General features: G+C 35.2%; 1 protein-coding gene across 1 annotated transcript in view; it reads left to right on the top strand.

Moving 5' to 3' along the window:
- The window catches only part of LOC109048827 (dynein axonemal heavy chain 5-like), a 154,258-nt gene that overhangs the window by 118,389 nt on the left and 15,075 nt on the right, over positions 1-20,794 (top strand). Inside the window, 13 exon segments of the mRNA XM_042755715.1 lie at positions 692-827; positions 1,307-1,623; positions 2,812-2,967; positions 4,890-5,072; positions 9,678-9,921; positions 10,727-10,841; positions 11,227-11,417; positions 15,528-15,649; positions 16,997-17,146; positions 17,989-18,234; positions 18,392-18,611; positions 18,948-19,153; positions 19,562-19,765. Of these exon segments, the coding sequence (XP_042611649.1) occupies positions 692-827; positions 1,307-1,623; positions 2,812-2,967; positions 4,890-5,072; positions 9,678-9,921; positions 10,727-10,841; positions 11,227-11,417; positions 15,528-15,649; positions 16,997-17,146; positions 17,989-18,234; positions 18,392-18,611; positions 18,948-19,153; positions 19,562-19,765 (2,490 nt within the window).

The raw sequence follows: 20,794 nt of genomic DNA, 5'->3' as shown, positions 1-20,794 counted from the left end.
AAATACTCAGTCGCTAATTTGCATTTTTGTATAAAATTTAATGTAATGAGAAATTTTGTAAACAAATCTAAAACCATCTTGCAGATGAATCATTCAGGCTTTTACTCTGTGTTCCTCTACAAAATTAATACTAATGTTTTAAATGGTTTGAAGCAAACATCAATGTTTCCATTCACAATGTATAACAAGACTTATTAACATTTCATAAATTGGTTGATAATTGTGTGATTAACAGCTTGACTGACTGATATCCTTTGGTGTTGATTTATGTCAGGCCTGATCATACGTACTTAAGAGAACAGATGTTCATTTTAACAATGACTGAATAAAAATATGAATTGACTTTAAACACTGAAAGACGTTTTACTAATTTACCCGTTTCCACACATTGAAAGAAGTGGAAATTTAAATGAAGGAAGGGAAGGTTTTGTTTTTCTTTTGTTTTTCTTTTTTTTAACCATGTATAAAATCTCCTTAAATCCTGAATGAAGCAGGTACCCTGAGAAACAACACCTGTCTATTAAATAAAGCAACATGAATTTTCTTAGGTCACAATAAATAACACTGAATTGAACTGACATTCTCACTCTTGGTAAGAGTCGATAAATGTGTACAAGCACAGCTGCACAGTGTGCACAGTGGCAGAATTAATCTTTCTTTTTTCTTAACATCTCTCCCTCTTTTTTCTCAGACTTTACTGGAGGATGCAGAAAGATGTCGGCACAAGATGCAAACCGCCTCTAGTCTGATCAGTGGGCTGGCTGGAGAGAAAGAGCGTTGGACACAGCTTAGTAAAGATTTCGCTGCTCAGACCAAACGACTAGTTGGTGTGTTTTTACGTAAAACTTTCGACCACTTTTTTTTTTTCTCTTTTAGAGTTTTACTATAACATGATTTGGTTGACTTTTTTTTAGTAATCACCTTTCAGTCCCAGATATGTCTGTTCACCAAAAATATTTTTTTACAGACACGTTAAGAAAGAATTTTTATATATTAAAATCATTATTTTGAATATAAACTGCAAATATATTGTATCAGAGGAGCTTATTAGCTGTGTTTATAGTATTAGCAACAGTGTATGAAAGCGTCAAGTCATCTTTATTTGTATAGTGCTTTATACAATACTGGTTGTGTCAAAGCAGCTTTACAAAAAAAAAAAAAAAAAAAATATATAAATAAAAAAACAAAAAAAAAAAAACAATAGGCACCAAAACAAAATCATTTAACATTCACATATATCATCATCCAGTTCAGTTTCACTCTATTATTTTAAGTCTTAATCTAATTTTACATTTCCCATACACAGGTGACGTGCTGCTGGCTACAGCCTTCCTTTCCTACTCGGGGCCTTTTAACCAAGAGTTCCGCAACCTTCTTATCACTGATTGGCAGAGAGAAATGAAGTCCCGTCGGATTCCTTTTAGGACCAATCTAAATCTCACTGAGATGTTGATTGATGCTCCCACAGTAAGTGAATGGAACCTACAGGGTCTGCCCAATGATGACCTGTCCATCCAGAATGGGATTATTGTTACAAAGGCTGCCAGGTTTCCCCTGCTGATTGACCCCCAGACCCAGGGAAAGATCTGGATCAAGAACAAAGAGTCCAAGAATGAGCTTCAGGTGACCACTTAGAATAAACATTGATGAGATTTGCACAACGTGGTTCATTAAATACGTTGAAGTGTATATGTTACAGTGTTGAAGAGGGGATTTTCCAGCTTATTGTAAGTATCCTGTAACTACAGTCTACATCCAAGCTAAAGCCATCTGAAAAATAGTTAGCTACTACAAATTACTAATAAAAACTACAATCTAAATATATTTCTTACAGTAAACCACTAATAAAACATGAAAACATATAACATAGTGGTGAAAAACAGCATATGACTTTTTTTTTGTAAAATCATAATAATAATGTTTTTGTGTATTGTTCCACACACAAAATGCTACATAAAATGGGTTGTTGTATATTAAAGGGCATGACAAATGAGTAGAAACAAAGAGAAGTTTCAATAATGAATCCACAAGAGAACGTGTAGCACAACTACAATAACACAAACAATACTGGACAAGGAACTGAAGGAAACACAGGACTTAAATACTACAGGAAAGTTATCAAGGATAAGCAGAACAGGTGTGAATTAATCAAAAACCATGGACACTGTCAATGGAAAAAGCTGCTTGTTACTGAGGCCCTTTCCACACAAGCACAGGTATTTTCAAAACGCGGTATCAGACACTGAAACTGAACCTTTTTGAAAACTTCTGCCCGGGTGAAGATTTTTAGAAACTCCGGTTGCAGTGTTGCAGTGTTCACCGTCATGTTGATGGTGAAACTGGAGATTTTGGCTTGTTAGGGTTGGTTTAGCATGCTCTTGACAGCAATTCATTGTGGATGAGATTTATTTATTAATTAATTGATTTAATTTTAAACAAGGAGGACAAACTCAGTTTATAAAAATACCTGTGTATGTGTGGACTAGGTCTGAACAAAAAAAAAAAAAAAAAAAAAGAAAGAAAAAAAAATACTGTTTTTGAAATACTTTTTAGTATTGCTTATATCAAGGTATAATAACTTGATACAGTAGGCCTCTGCATATTTAGAAATTCAACGCTTATATTCTTAAGAATCATGTTAAAATCTAATTGAAAATGCACAGCTTTCACTGATGCATGGTTTCTTTTTAAGAGGTCAGATACTCTTTCAGAGGTATGACCTCATAACAAATCACCTCCTCCTCAGGTAATAGCTTTCCCCAGTAGCAGAACTTGAGCTGGGTCTGTAATGAGGTCTTCCTGTTTTCACAGATCACCTCACTGAATCACAAGTACTTCAGAAACCATCTAGAGGACAGTTTATCTCTAGGACGTCCCCTGCTCATTGAAGATGTTGGGGAAGAATTGGATCCTGCCTTGGACAATGTCCTGGAGAAGAACTTCATCAAGACTGGGTTCACATATAAGGTATTTCCAATTGGTTCAATAAACTAACCAACCAACCAACCAACCAAACAAACAAATAAACAAATGTTTAAAAAATAGGTCTGACATTGTTGTAAATGTACAGTACATTATTTTTTAAGCTTTGAATGCACAAATTTCATGTATTTCAGTGAGAATTATGAGTGAAATTAAATCAACATACTGTAGCATGAAAACTATAGATATTTGGCTCCATACTAGTCCATAGGCTAAATTTGCTACCAAAGTTTTTTTTTTTTTTTTTTTTTTTTTTTTTTTTTATTGATACATTTAGTTTAATTAATTATGGAGTTAATATAATGTGCTAGACAGAAACAAAATTACACAGTTGTAAAAATTGTATACAGAATTGTAAATTGTATTTAAACATCACAAATTTGATAGAAAATACATTTAAAAAATAAATGTATGTCTTTTCTAATTACTTTAATATTTGATTATAATATTATAATCACATTTATAGTTTAAATTATTTTTTAGAATATTTAGTTTAATCTCCAGAGGCTCACAATCAAAATTTTATGACGGTTATGCACCTCTTTTCGCTGATTCAAGAGTTATTTATTTACATTTCCACATTTAGCAGATGATTTTATCCAAAGCAACTTACAGTGCATTCAGGCTACATGTATTTATTTATTTTTACCAGTATGTGTGTTCCCTGGGAATTGAACACACAACCTTTTGCGCTGCTAACGCAATGCTCTACCACTGAGCTACAAGAACTGTTTTTTTATTTATAATTTTATTTTATATTTTATTCTTGGATACAGATATAAGATACAGGTATGTTCTCCTTTAATTTACTATCAAAATCTATCCTATATAAATCAACAATACAGTGTAGGCTTGGGAGAAAATAGGGACAGTTTCATTAAAGAAAGCATCATTGTCCTCAGCAGTTCTAGTCATTTAAAAAAAAAAAATCCTTTCATTAATTGTTTTTACTAGGAAATTAACATTGTGCATTTGTATTCTGTAGAACCTCTGCTCTTTCTTATTATTTCCAAAGTTAAATTATAGAACAGATGGGCTGTGGTTGTATTTAACACTTTCTCCATCATTATTCTTTCTTGGAAAGATATTCATAGTGTACAAAATCATAGACAAGTAGGCCATAACAAGTGCTCTGAAAGAACTGTTCTTTTTCATATGCTTAGAATTAAGAACCTGAAAAAGGACAGAAAAAATCTGCAGATCCTCTGTGCTGTTCCTGTTCCTTGTCAGAGTGATGACACCAGTTGCTCTGGCTGTTTACTGCTAGTGTGGGTCACGATTGGGAGTGACAATCGTGGTCTTTCGGGCATCTTTCCTTGATCTCATTATCACATATCCAGTTGCTCTAAAAATGTGATGATGTTTCGCCATCACACACAGCAGCTGCTTCACACGTTCAAAAAAGAAGTGGAAATATCAAGGAGCGGAAAGAGCTCTGACAGGTTTAACTAGTCAACTCTGTTAATACAAAGGTGTGAACACCTGATCACACGTATTTTATTTTTATTTTATTTTTTTATTTTTTTTATAGCAGAGACTGAATGGGAGATGTTGACATCATTTTATGATTGTCAAACCACTGCATAATAATCACACCACAGCCCTGTTCATTCTATTTCTGCTAATTGGCACGAAAATAAAATGTTACTCCCTGTTGAGACAATCGGCATATCATTAAACAACTTCACCAACACCTTTTATGTTTGGAAGGTCATTAACACAGCTCTATTTAGTACCTTCTCTCTAAGGATCTTTTTAATGTTCAAAACTTTGTTATTCTTAAGAACCATCTTGAGACATGGAACTCTGTTATTCTTCAGTCTTTACTCTTCAGATATGTTTTCATGTTGATGTCAGAACAGCTCTTCATCTGGAGTTTTTAATCTCTGACTCATTCTTCCCATCAGGTGAAAGTAGGTGATAAAGAAGTGGATGTAATGAAGGGTTTCCGTCTCTATGTGACCACCAAGCTGCCCAACCCAGCATACACTCCTGAGATCAGTGCAAGGACATCCATTATCGACTTCACTGTTACTATGAGGGGACTGGAAGATCAGCTACTGGGAAGAGTTATTCTCACTGAGAAACAGGTATGGGCCCCTTGAAAGTGAATTCATGTTAAAAAATGGGTGTAGGAGTGATCTGAAATGCTGAAGTGCTGGGGGCCTATTTTAAACTAAGCTTGGCTAATGTGAATAATATTAATTAGGTGATTTGACCATTAGTCCTTGCTGAAAGGCAGGTAAATGGCAACTAGCCAAAGTAGATTATCACTTACTGCTTGAGCATCATTCTGTCTACTGCCGAAATGACCAGTGGGTGTTTTTTCTTTTTTCTCTTAGTCTCTTAGATTAATTGTACTGTAATTTTAGAAAATGCTTTATATGCTTTAAAATGTAAGCCATGCTTTAGAAAAGGCTTTATAAAATGCTTTTTTTCAGTTATACCCTAGTGTTCCTCATGAAGGTCCCTATTGTCCTACTGTACATTAAGAAAAAAAAAAAAAAACTAGACATATGTTTCTATGGCACAGCAAGCAAGAGTGAGAGAGTGCTTTGGTCATTTTTGGGGTCAGTGAACAAAGAGTGTGAATTTCAAATTTCTGTGCACTGAAAGACTACTAAGATTCAGCATAGTCATAGAGGTTTTATCAAACAAATCTCTGTTGTTTCATCCTCAGCACTGCAAAAATCATTCCCTGCAAAATATTGACTCAATCTTTTGTAGTTTTTGATGAAATTGTCTAACAAAAAACTTTAATCCAATTAATTTATTTTAGAAGTAAATATTCATACAGTAATCTCATGTTAGGCAGTATGTACTATCTGTAAATCGCGACTGCTTGATTGTTTAATTGAAAAATGTAAACTGCATTATAGTCCATCAATATATTACAGTTTTTCTCGATTGCTTAAACACATTTCTTGAAACTATGCCTCATATTCTCAAAACAGTAAACACAAATCCATAACGTCTCACCCAATTACCCAAACAACCTATTTTCAGGTCAAAATGAAGCTCTACACTCAAAACCATTCACTCTTGCTGAAAAACAAAACTTGGCCCCCAGACATCACACACAAGCCCTCAAAAACACAAACACTACAACATAGTCTTACACACTGGTGAGATAAATTCAAAACAATACTACAAAAACCAAAACAAAAACCAGTAATAAGTTGTTGCTTGTGGTTTTCCCCCTCAAGGAACATTTCACATGATTAACACATGTGTATACATTTGCACATTTTCTATTCCTTAATGTACTGTACAGTACAATACACTAAAAAACAACAAAAACATATTCTGCCCCAGCATCAAATCTTTGGTCTGGGACAGATATCAAAGGCTATACTGGCCCTAGCCAGGCAGCGGGGGTAAAATCTGTCACACATCAACTGCAATGTCTAGTCAGGCTTCTTCCATTCCATCGTCTCTGTGTCCTACACAAATAGAAGTACTGATTTTACAAAAGTACTTTTTACAAAATGGAAGCAGACAGAAACTCTATCTGTATGTAAGGCAATTTGATGCATGTGTTGTTACAGAGTACAGCTCTCAAAAGTTACAGTAGAGTACACTAAGATACATCTACCTGTTTTCCTCCCTGAATATTCTTATGATCGAGGCGACGGTGAAGCAACTTAAGTTTGGCTGAACTCGTTGCCCAGCCTCCCTCATAGTCATACCATGGACAAGGACATGGTCAACTAGTGGCACAAATTTCATCTGAGACTCCTTGTCTCCTTGCCCCCATCCTCATCCTCGTCCTCCTCCTCTTTCTCTTCCTTCACCTCTACCTCCACTCCTTACTGCTTCCTCTTCCTTCTCTCTGGTGTCCTCAACCTTTTCAATCACGTCTCTCTGGATCCATTTTTCCAAAACTGAATGAACTGAATGGGGCTGTTTTATCCATCTATTGAAGGTTCTGATTGGTGTGTGATCAATTTTGACTCTTAGTGTTTCCACGTGGGTATCTGTGTGCTAATTGAGCTCAAGTTATGCTGACTTGAGTGAACAATATTGAATGCTAATACTTTCTAAATGACCATATGGTGTAAGCACTGAGAAAGGGATTTGTGTGTAGAGTTTTGCAGTAAGAGTTCACCAAATCTGACTCATGTGTTAAAGCAGGGGAATAGTGTTTATAGTTCAGCAAAATGAGTTTGCTTTCTGAAAAATGCCGTTATGGTCTTGAAATCTTAGCTCAAAAGCCTGCTTATAGTGTTTAAGCAATCGAGAAAAACTGTAATAGCTGGACATATAGTACATCCTATTTTACCTGTATACATACAGCATATTCAAGTAAAGCAGTATGTTCTGTATAGCAAATCTCAGCTATGTGATTGTTTATATCGTCACAAAAACAACAACAACTACAATAACAACAACAACAAAAAAACTGTAGCCTGTATTATCACACAGCTCTACATATAAATTTTTATCCTCAACTTTATCTGTATTCATACACTATATTTGCTTAGGGCGATATGTACTATATAGCATGTCTTAACTGCTACATTCCTTATATCATTGCATTTATTAATCTTAGTTAATTTTAATTTCCATATTTACTTATACATAATTAAAATCAATGTGTATTGTGAACAGCAATTGGACATAGTATTGTTTGTTTGTTTGTTATGGCTAAACCTAACAAATTTTAGTGAGGCTTATTCTCAAAATCAAAGACATGTAAATAATTCAAAAGAAATCTTGTAATCAAAAATATTGCCAGTGTTGTAAGCGTTTTATGGTGCTTAACATAGAAGATTTGTGCATAGTACCTTAAATTGGAGCCCACAGCTATGTCAAGCCTAAGAAGGAACTGCACCAAAGCTACAGGTGTCTTGCAGTAGTGCACATTGTTATGGAGAATCATTGTCGGCTCAGCTCATTTCAGCCTAGCAGAGTCAGATGGGCTTTGATAGTGCCTACAGATTCCCAGGTTAAGAAAATTAAAGTGGCATTCAGAACATATTCACTGCTGGACATCGATTTGTCAATTAGGAATAAGGGCCTGAAACCCACGTCACCTCGTTACACTCAGCCTAATAAGAGTACAGATCCACATACAGCCCAGCACTGATCTGAATTATAATAGCTTTATGGTCTCTCCTGAGGCTAGTTAGTCATCTCTGCCTGATGGGGGACTGCATTTCATACTTAATATTGAAAAGGTACATTTGGACATCAGGCAAAAAATTTGACTGGTAATGCATTTGACTGGTAGGGCTGTGAACGCTAACCAAGCAAATTTGACTGTATACTATACCATCATACTATTCAATTGATTGATTGATTGATTGATTGATTGATTGATTGATTGATTGAAAAAAACCTTTAAAAACCTTTAAAAACAACACAAGTTGACCAAAGTGTTTTACACTCTCAAAATTACAAAATGCCTACACACAAATACATTAAAACACAAAAGTCATCACTCTTCAGTCTCCATGCATCTAAGGACAATTAAATGCAACAGAGTAGAGGTGCATCTTCAACATTGATTTAAAGCATTCAGTTGAGTCACAGGATCTAATATGTGGAGGGAGGCAATTTCAGACGCATGGTGCAGCCATCAAAAGGGCACAGTCTCCTTTACACTGGTCTGTTTGCTCAAGTCATTGACTGAGTCATGTACTGCATATTTACCAGAGAAGATTTCCACTCAAGCACTTTTGACAGAGGACTTTGTGTGTGTAGAGTAGAAACATGAAATGGCTGTAGATATTCCTTGGTATGTTGCTAGGTGTTCCCATTAAAATTCATGATTTTTCAATATATGTTTGACCTTTTGTAAAACCCTGAAGGTTTAAAGTCATTTCAGTTAAATTATTGTAAAATATTGTTTTAAACAAAAATTGTATGGGTGCGGTTGTGGCCTAATGGTTTGGGAGTCGGACTTGTAACCCAAAGGTTGCAGGTTCGAGTCTCAGGTCTGGCAGGAATTGTCGGTGGGGAGTGAATATACAGCGCTTTCTTCCACCATCAATACCACGATTGAGGTGAGATGCTTGAGTAAGGCACTGAAACCCCAACTACTCCCTGGGCGCTGCAGCAATATGGCTGCCCATCGCTCTGTGTGTGCGCACATGGATGGGCTAAATGCAGAGCACAAATTCCGAGTATGGGTTGATACATGTCACTTCTTTTTGTTTCAAATAATGTATTTAAATGTTTATAAATTTGTACCTTCTGAAGAAAAACTTATTTATATATATTTATATATTTTATACACTGATTTATATATTAAGGTTCATGGATTTATTTGGACCGCCTTAAAATATAACGTAAAATAAAAATGTAGGAATAATAATAATAATGTATTACTACTGCTTAACCACATTTGAATATTTTAGAATAATGAAAACAACAATAGATATAACAGTGTATTACTACAATATGATTTTTGGGTTTGTTTGGGATCCAAAAACATCAGCATGAATGAAAAGTGGATCAGGGCTGTATAGCCCCAAAAGAACATTTTAGACATGTTAATATTATTTTATTAAATTTTGTTCATGTCATTTTGTCCCTGAGCAGTGGCATTAAATTACTTTTTAATGTGTTTGTGTGTTAAGCTTACACTGCAAGTGACATAAACAAAGCAGGCAAATAAATTGTTAATCACAATAATGTGTATGACAATTAATAGCCAAATAATTAAATGTGTGATGTTTCTGTATTGTCAGGAACTGGAGAAGGAGCGGACTGACCTGCTGGAGGATGTCACAGCCAATAAACGTAAAATGAAGGAACTGGAGGATAATTTACTTTTTAGGCTGACTAGCACGCAGGGCTCACTGGTGGATGACGAGAGCCTCATCACAGTGCTAGGAAACACGAAACGCACTGCAGAGGAGGTCACACAGAAACTCCAGATTGCTGCTGAGACTGAGATCCAGATCAATGCTGCCCGCGAGGAATACAGACCTGGTGGGGAGCTTAGAGCTTGTCTGTCTTTTAATGATTTTATTTTTTGTTTTTCAAGTATATATAGAAAAATTTGCTTCATCTCTTCCTCTAGTTTGTTACTCTTATGACTAACTATAAAACTGTAAAACTTTTAAAATAGCTATAAAACTTCACGTAAATAGAATCCTTCATACATCTTAGATGATCCAATCACAAGTGCACAAAGAGGTGAAAAACAGAACCCACTGCATTTGTACTGTATATGCTAATCTGTACCAAAGCTTCCCTGACAATATATATATATCAAAGAAGTAAATAGTCCCGTCTAGGCTTTGTTTTAGGTCCATATGCCTATTATAACCTAATTAATTTAATGATTGTGAAAACATTTTTAAAAATCAAGAAGACTATGTGGTAAACAGAATCTTTTATTTTTTTAAGTTTTAATGTCACACTTGAGACTGTCACTCTGATATTATGGTATGCAGTGAAATTCATCCTTCAGAAATGTGTGCACCTGCTGGCACAATCTGAAAAGGCAATTTAAAACTTTTAAAACTTTTTGTCATGACAGCCACCATACAGTTGTCTCATTCTAACTGGTCACACAAGACTGAGACCAACCTAAATTAAAATTATTATTATTATTATTATTATTATTATTTTTATTTATTTTTTTTATTTATTTTTTTATGTCTATCACTGATATTGCACTGGCTGCAAGGCTTCAAAACTGTGTAAAAATGTTGAATTCTAGTTGAATTTGAGTTGGATGTTAATATCAGATGTAAACAGGGCCTTTGTTGACCTTCTTTTCTGTGTGTAGTTGCCACAAGAGGAAGCATTTTGTACTTTCTGATCACGGAGATGAGCATGGTGAACGTGATGTATCAGACCTCTTTGCGCCAGTTCCTGGGCTTGTTCGACCTGTCCTTGGCCAAGTAAAAACCATTTATCATTTCATACCTCATTTAGATTTGTTTCTCAAAATAGCATGAGACTAAACTGTTTTCTTTATCACCCATTTCATGGTCTGAAGTGTAGACTTGAGGTATGGGCTTCAGATGGGATTTTTGACACTGAACTAGCCCCATTCAGATTTTGTATGAGATTTGTGTGGGCTAATTTAGACTGGGACAAATTAAAATAGGGCCGACATGATGAACAAACCCATTTGGGGCCCATACCTCAAACCCATATTGTGCTTACATTGACCCCACCATGAAATGTTGGCTTTGCAATGATGAAATGTAAATTCACATGACACTGATGTCATAACATCTTTGTACTAACTTTGTAACCTTGTGTCTTTCTCTTGGGGAGTAGGTCCTCAAAGAGTCCAATTACAAGCAAGCGGATTGCCAACATCATCGAGTACATGACCTTCGAGGTGCATAAGTATGCAACTCGGGGTTTGTACGAAGAACACAAATTCCTATTCACCCTGCTGCTCACTCTCAAGATCGACATGCAGAGCAACAGGGTCAAACACGAGGAGTTTCTGACCCTCATTAAAGGTCAGAAATTTTCCCAGCTCCCACGAGTTGACTCTCACTCTTTTTTTTCTCTGTTTTTCTGTCAGGTCAAAAATCTTTCTCCTCCTTCAATGTCTCTGTTTTCTAAGATCTTCAGTTAGAGAGTAATCAGTCTACAAATATTCTTGGACAACAGTTATGTACAAGTTTATGTGACATGCTGCTGAATTTAACAGTACATCTCAAATACATAAGTTCAGATACAGTTTACAGTCATGGACAAAAGTTTTGGCAGTGACATAAATGTTTTGTTTTGCAAAGTTTGCTGCTTCATTATTTGTAGATTATTTTTTCACATGTTTCTAAGGTATACTGAAAAACAAGGTTAAGCGTATCATAAGTTTTAAAGGCTTTTATTGGCAAAAGAAATATTGGCAAAATCAGGAGGAGACAGTCCTGGTGCTTGCTGGATACTCTGGGACGTCCTGATGACTTCTTCACTGCAGTCGAACCTCTCTTTAAAGTTCTTGATGATCCAATAAATGTTTCTTTCAGGTGCAATATTCTTTGTAGCAATTTCCTTGCATGTAAGGCCATTTTTATGCAAAGCAATGATGCAAAGCACGTGTTTATTTGGAGGTAACCATTGCTAACAAGAACACAATGATTGGAAGCACTTCTTTCCTCTTTTTATAGCAATCAGTCTGCTCTTACAATCTAATTAGTATGATAGTGAATTCACCTGACTAGTACTTATTCACACTTTAACATGTGCTCCTGATATGATTAGACATTTAATGTTAGCAGGTCATTTTCTGTCAGGATCAAAAAACAAGTTTATTTTTTGACCAGTGAAGCTTTTAGCAATTATTTAAAATTCATCTAATAATCTAGAAACAATGTGAATAACCACAACGGCTTAAGCAGCAAACTTTGCAGAACACAAAATTTATGACATTGCCAAAACTTTTGGCCATGACTGTATATATTTTCTGAATTGCTGAAACACATTTCTTGAAACCATTACTCATTTTCTCAAAACCTTAAACACAAATCCAACTGCTCAAACTAAATTCACGAAACCTCTGACTTTTCCATCAAAATCAAACAATCACTGCAAAACCATTTCATTTCATGCACTCAAAATCAAACATTGTTCTCAGATCACACACACACACACTCACACACAAACACACACACACGAGTCAATAAAACACTACAGAGCATTCATTAGACATTACAGAGAAAAGTGGAGAACACAGCATCCAGAACATTACAGAAAAATGTATATTATATTGAGTAAACAATTTTGTGTTTATATATATATATATATATATATATATTTTTACTTTTATATATATATATATATATATATATATATATATATATATAGATAGATTGTATAGGCCTACTGTATGTAGTGTAAGAATAGTATTGTGCTGAATACTGAATAGTGCTTAATGTTTGTATATATTCAGTACTTGGATACTGCAAAAATACTGCAGTCCAACTGCAAAGTCCAAAAAGGTCAAATAAAACTCTAAATTAATAGCATGTACACTCAAATACTGTAAGTTTTGCAGTTGTAAAATCAGGGTCAGTGAGAGATTCATTTTGTCTCAGCATCATGTCTTTGTGCTTGAGTCCGGCCTGAGGACTTTGTACACATCACTAGTAATGTTATCTTTTTTGCTAGACAAAAAAAAAAAAAAAAAAATAAAAAAAAAAAAAAACAACAACTCTGGTCTGACAGATCCAGCATTGATAACACTCTCTAAACCTTACTCTTTATCTCCTCATCCTCCCCTTCTTACATGTACTCTTCCTCCTCTCCTTCTCAGATTGATTCCATCTATTGTTCATATCATCATTCAGTCACCTGTGCCACTTGTGCACTTTGAACTGGCTCATATTTTGTGCAGTTGGTTTGATCACATCATTAGAAACAATTGTGAACAATTTTGAATCGTTGTGTGTAAACAAAGACAATTGTGCTTTAGTTGTGTTTAACTTTTGCCGCTTGTGTTTAGCATTTTGCAGCACAAATGCATCACAGTGTGGTAAATGTTTAGGTGAATGAGAATGTGTTTAGAGTTTTGCAAAAAGAGTGCATGAGATTTGCAAATAGAGCCTAACTTTCTGAACAGGTTTAGCAGAAAGAATGCTTTATTCGACAAATTGGTTTAAGCTAGTGAAAATTTGGTTCAGAGATTGGGGTTTAGTGTTTTAGCAATTCAGAAAAACTGTAATGGGGTAGAGAGAAGTTTTAAGACAGTCTGTTAGAGCACCAGGTTCAGGCAGAGCTGAGCAGTTGAACACATCAGGGCCAGGCTTCTAGAACTATTAGTGCACTATGAATGAAACATAGAGGTACCCTGTGACACTCAGTGAGGTTGACTGCCAGTACATATTAAGATTTACAAGGCTAATGCAGTACATTGTGTGGTGCATGAATGGAGACCTAAATATAGCCACATTTTTGGAAAGAATGTTCTAGATTTAATCACTGATCTATTATAGACCAGTGAGTTCACTACAGTATGTGATATATTTCAAAAGTATAGCCACAAGACTTAAATATTACATATTAACATGAGACTGGAGTGGGAATCACATACTATGAAATGTTATATAAAATGTTTAGCTCCTGTTGTGACCATGTAAATCTGGCAAACATAGCAACATTCACATGATACATGAAAGGATAATATACATGGATATACAGTAGACAAACCTGTCTGCATTATTTAAATAGACCAAAAAGTATTATTATTAAAAATCTTAATATCGTATTTTCATCACTCCAGGACTATTTCGAGAACTTGACCACACAAATAGCACATTTTTGTACAAAATAATTTTCTATAAATTGTTTAACAAACTGCTTTTGCTATGGAATAACTTGCATGTTTATATAGCTTAACTTGTATTGGGCCCAGAATTCCTTTGTCAACATACTCATTAGCACATAAATTAATATTATCAATAAAGAACAAATTCATACATACAAGACAGTTTGCAATCTGTGATCTGTACATGTTGTTCATGGGGAGTCCTTGATGAGTTTGCAGATTTATGAACTACTATGTGATTATCATGCTGGTTCACGTGGTTTTACTTCGTAAAAGCATCAGATCTGAAATTTAATCATTGAGAGATCAGGTAGCCTTGTGATCTGAGAAGTGGCCCATTACCTCGAAGGTTGATTTGATCCCCTGTGCTGGCAGAGCATGTCAAGCCAATTAATACCATTCTGCTCTTTAATGCACTCTTGTGAGGGCCACTTTCTCCCTCTTCACTGCACTGTAGTTTGTCTCATTCTGTTCCGACAGGAGCTTTTCTTGAGATCACAGTGAGATATTATATTTGCACTGGATGTACCATTGCAATTTATTGTCCAAGAACAGAGAAGTACCTCTTTGTTTAGTCAATATAATTATAAGAAGAAAAAATAAATTTTATTAATTAAAAAATAGGATAAAGTAATTATATCAATGATCTAAACTCAAAACAAGGCAAGACTAAACCCAAAGCTATAAAATAAAAAACATATATACAGTATATATAAAAAAATAACCAGTATAACAACAAACAAATACAAGGTAAATACAGGAGTATAACTTCCACAGATATCAGTATGGGAGACTGGGGATGGTTATAACACTTTTTGTTTTAACACCTGTAACTTTTTTTAACACGATTTATCTCAACCTTTGTTTACATTTTCGCACATTTATCTGATACCCCCAACTCTACCACATTTGATTTCAAACAGGTTAAATGACATTAGTTCTGTGATTTAATATTCATTAACCTGTGAATCAAATTATAATTATAGTCTTACAAATTAAATTGCTACCTCAGGAGAAAGGTGGTCATATTAATAGGAATTTCATCCCTTTACCAAATTTCTAAGTTGTTAATTCTTGCAAATGGAACTAATTAGCATATAACTTTTAATATTATTAATGTATACAACCTTACTGTTTCATGTACTTAAAAAAATAATAATGATATAGCATATTAAGCAAGCTATTATTACATTCTGAAAATAGTCATCAACACTCAATAAGAGCTTCAACAAACAAACAAACAAATATATAAATAATCATAATATGAACAAGGCAGGTCTGTTTTCTTGATGTTGTCCAGGAGGTGCTTCACTAGACCTGAAGGCCTGTCCACCCAAAGCTGCAAAGTGGATCCTGGACATAACATGGCTTAACCTGGTGGAGCTGAGCAAGCTGTGGCAGTTCTCTGACATTCTAGATCAGGTGTGCAGTCAGATACTTATACACACATGGTCCCAAAAAGGATCAGACACATCCACACATGGAAGACACACACACAGAGAGAGAATATCTGTCGCTTTGAGCTCCCCTTCCTCATTAAATCTATTTCGCTACTCCCGCTTAGCAGTAAACATGTCAATATTTGATTTATCTTGTCTACACACACACACACACACACACACACACACACACACATACACACACACATACACAGGCACAAATACATTCACAGCCACTCACACTGATGGCTGACTGGCAGGCCATGACTGCCTGGGGGAACTTTATGCTCAATGTGGTGTGAAATGAGCTCACTTTGGCAAACTCTAAATCGATTACTTGTGGCTAAAAGAAATCAGATTAAAAGCCTTTTGTTTAATTAACCATTTCTGGAACACTGCAACTACAGAAATACTGTTAATCCACACACAAGATTGCATTATACAATATATGTCAAGACATACCAGAAATCCATACTATCCAAGTCTCATTATGTTCAGTCTTTGTCTTTGAATAAGTTTTGATTAGACAAAACATTTAGAATATTTTTAACCCAAAAATTAAATTTCTATCAAAAATTCCAAAAACCAAAAAAACCCACATTATTTTCCATACAATAAATCAAAAAACCTGTAAGACCTTCATGGAAAATTCTGTTATCATTTACTCACCATCATGTTGTCCCAAACATGACTTTCTGTCTTCTATAGGACATTAAAGAATACATTTTGAGAAATGACTCATAAGAAATAAGTGCTTTTTGTCCAAACAATGGATGTCAATAGTAACCAAAACTGAGTGGTTACCAACATCTTTAAAATATCTATATGAGTGACATAGTGACATGACATACAGCCAAGTATGGTGACCCATACTCAGAATTCGTGCAGTGGGTAGCCATTTATGCTGCGGTGCCCGGGGAGCAGTTGGGGGTTCGGTGCCTTGCTCAAGGGCACCTCAGTCGTGGTATTGCCAGCCCGAGACTCGAACCCACAACCTTATGGTTAAGAGTCAAACTCTCTAACCACTAGGCCACGACTTCCCCATATCAAGTTAAAATAAGTTAAAAGTAAGCAGAATAATATATGGGTCAGTAAATAATATGGTCATATATATATATATATATATATATTATATATTAGCTCTTTTATAATAATAATAATAAAAAAAAGTATAAATCTACAAAATAATCAAAAATGCTGTTTAAATTGTGATTATTAGTTTTTAAAGTTGATAGCACCCCACAGAACATGATGACTTCTCAAAACGATTTCATGTCATCTGTCCAAATAAGTACCAGAAACATTTACATTTGTGTACATGTATTTACAGATTGTGCGTCATGAGAAACAGTGGAAGAGCTGGTTTGATAGAGAAGCACCAGAGGAAGAACCAATCCCAAATGCATATGACCAGGCTTTGGACTGTTTCAGACGACTGCTCCTTATTCGATCCTGGTGTCCGGATAGAACCATTGCTCAGGTATGAAGGAAATCATAATGAAGCCAGTGGAACAAAATTTTTATGACTGTTAAGCACTGTTCACTATGTTCTTGTTACTGTTTATGTATATATATATATATATATATACTGTATATATATATATATACACACATACACATACACAGACACACACACACACACACACACATACTGTATATCTACTAGCAAATATATATATTTGCTATAAGTCTAAATCCTGGTTTCTTCCAAGGTCTTTTCTCTACTGCTATCACCTGATAGAGTTTCTTCTCAGGCAATTATCGCTATCAATTTGGCTGCAACGACACTATCAGAATAGAGCTAAACTTTAAGTGAATTGAGTTGGATAATACTGTCTTCTGTAGAGCTGCCTTTTAACTAATTTCATAATTGAACTCTGCAACAATGGCAGTGCTACTGAACTGAACCGAATCAACTTTGAACTAAATTTAGCTGAATGATGACTCTATTGTTTTCCTTACAGCCACTTTTTAGAAGAATGCTATTTGTAATTGATGAATTTTGTAAGATCAACACTGCCATTGAACTGAAATGAATCAACACTGAACTGACATGAGTAATGATACTATTGTCTTCTGTAGAGCTGTTTGTTCATAATTGATGAACTTCGTAAATGAATCACCGTGGCACTAACTTAAGCTGAGTAATCTTTTGTAAAGCTGTTTACAGCTAAAATTTAAGTTTCTTTATAACGGTTGAATTTTGCCATTTCTGGAATGATGCTTTCAACAACAATGCATTATATAAAGCAGTACATAAATACATGTGATGACTTTTAATTGCTTCAGGCTAATTATTGTTTTCCAATGTGTAAATGATAGGCACGAAAGTACATCATGCACTCAATGGGGGAGAGATATGCTGAGGGAGTGATTCTGGACCTGGAGAAGACCTGGGAGGAGTCGGACCCCCGGACTCCTCTCATTTGCTTCCTGTCCATGGGTTCAGACCCAACAGACTCAATCATAGCCCTGGGTAAACGACAGAGAATTGAAACTCGTTACGTCTCAATGGGACAAGGGCAGGAAGTTCATGCACGCAAACTTCTGCAGCACTCCATGGCTAATGTATGTACATACTCAGACATTTTTGATGTTGAAAGTACTTCTTTCCCAGCTTGAAATGCAGAGACAACAATAAGTAATTTGTAGGCTGATTCCCCCCAAAAAGTGCTTTGTTGTTGTTTTTTTATATATATTTATTGATTTATTTATTTTCTGTTAGGGAGGCTGGGCTTTACTTCAAAACTGTCATTTGGGTCTGCATTTTATGGATGAACTCATGGATACAATCACAGAGACGGACAGCGTTCATGACACCTTCAGACTGTGGATGACCACTGAGGTCCACAGACACTTTCCTATCACTCTCCTGCAGATGTCAATCAAATTTACCAACGAGCCTCCTCAGGGACTGAAAGCTGGAATTAAGAGGACATATGGAGGTGAGCCTGGCATCTTTGGATATTTAGTCTTTCTTCAGCTGTCAGTTTTCCATGACTCTATGTGAAGCTCAGGCTTCAGAATTGTTTTTTATTATTTTTTTTATTTTTTTATTTTTTATACTCAACCACTCAACCATCACTTGAGGCTATTGATGTATTAGAAACATTAATAGAGCTATTGAAATCTGGGCTGGATGATTATTTTTAGAGAGCGCTCTTCATTTAAAGATAATCAAATTAATGATCTGCCAGTTTCATGAATAAAAAAAGTTTGTGTGGAATGTGTTAATAATAAAAAAAGTCATGAAATTGGTAATGCCTAATAATATCTTCCAGGTATCAGTCAGGATCTTCTGGATGTGAGTAACATGGTCCAGTGGAAGCCCATGTTGTACGGTGTGGCATTCCTCCATTCCACTGTTCAAGAGAGGCGGAAATATGGACCTTTAGGTTGGAACATTCCATATGAGTTTAACCAGGCAGACTTCAATGCAACAATACAGTTTGTCCAGAATCACCTGGATGATATAGACATCAAGAAGGTGAGAGTTGAATTTTGGAGCAGCTGTATTGCTGGCTTCACAATTATGGAATAAAAATAAACAATCAACCAAATGCATCATAAACTCATTCCAAAAAAGTTTTTGTTTAATCTGTACTGAGATTTAAAGATATTCTATATTTATACACCTTTAATATTATCACATGAACACAAAGCAACTCAGGACTTGGAAGTCATTATGAATTATGTGGATTCTAGTCAAATGTCCTTTCTCTGCTTTATTATTGCTTTTTCCACCTCTGTGCTTTTTCCACCTTTTACATAAATTGTATGAAGCAAAAGTATATTATTTACTTTGTCAAGGGTTTATGCAAAAAGTTGCCAAATAGACTTAGCACCTGGCATTTTAATTTTAATACTTATTATAACTGAATATGTATTTTTACAGGGTGTGTCCTGGAACACTGTACGATACATGATTGGCGAGATCCAGTATGGCGGTAGGGTGACTGATGACTATGACAAGCGTCTCTTGAATACGTTCGCAAAGGTGTGGTTCAATGAGAACATGTTCAGCCCTGATTTCAACTTCTACAAAGGCTACAGTATTCCCAGATGCAATAGTGTGGACCAGTATCTCCAATATGTGCAGGTAAGATAAAAGGTTACAATGAAACTGCACAGTTGGTCCCTTGAAAGTCAATACTGTTTGTTATACAAGTTTTGTCACTAGACGGAGGTGAGAGATTGAGGTGAGGTGTGTTGGCAGATAGACAATGGTGGTGTATTACAACACTGTTGGCTGTTGGCTGGATGGATTCACAACAGAGTGGCACCAGTAAACATTTACAATAAAATCAGCCAATGCTAAGTACCAGTGTTAAAAAAAAAAAAAAAAAAAAAAAAAAAAAAAACAATACTCATAATAAAACAATAAACAAAATAAAAAAATAAACTGCTCCAAGAAAAAAACTAATTCCCTGTACATTCTCTAAACATTAATTAGGCAAGAGCTTTGCATAATGCAAAGTACCTTGCCATAGAAGTGTATAAGCTATATTGTATTTACATTTACAATCATAAACTGTAAATCCAAATGTGTTATTTACAAAGGTATTCATTTCAAATGAATTTGAAATTTGAAGACCAAAAGATAAGTCTGACAAAAATATATATCTTTATACTTCCAGTATAAAAAAGGCCCGTCTTTTGCCAACTGTAATGTAATCTGTATGCATAAAGCATAAAAGCTGATTCATCAGCAATTAATGTACAGTGTACTACCTCATAATAGTTATTCAGGTGCCAAGAGAAACATAACCCGACTCAGCCTACTGGCCTCATTCCATTTGTATATTAAAAGCAGTGAGTCAGGTAAGGCAGTGGCGTCCTTGTGAAAGAAATAGCAGAGCTGCCAGCAGAATATGCCTGATTTTTATTCTGTATGAGCTGATTTTGATGGATGTTTTTAGCCCCAACTCACAGCAGGATGATTCTCTCAGACTCAATGACAAACACAGTTCCAGGGCACAGTATGTGCACTCACTCATACATGCCATAGCATTGTTCAGTGTGTAACACACAATGCTCTTATCACCATAAGTGAATGAAACTACATACAAAAGCTCCTTGAGGAACATGCAAGTCATTTTGCTTAAATAAAGGGAAAAAAAAGGCGGGG

This window comes from Cyprinus carpio, unplaced genomic scaffold (genome assembly GCF_018340385.1).
Source record: "Cyprinus carpio isolate SPL01 unplaced genomic scaffold, ASM1834038v1 S000006746, whole genome shotgun sequence".
Classification (NCBI taxonomy): domain Eukaryota; kingdom Metazoa; phylum Chordata; class Actinopteri; order Cypriniformes; family Cyprinidae; genus Cyprinus; species Cyprinus carpio.
Note: the sequence above shows the minus strand (reverse complement) of the source record. Positions and strands in the feature narration are given on the sequence as shown.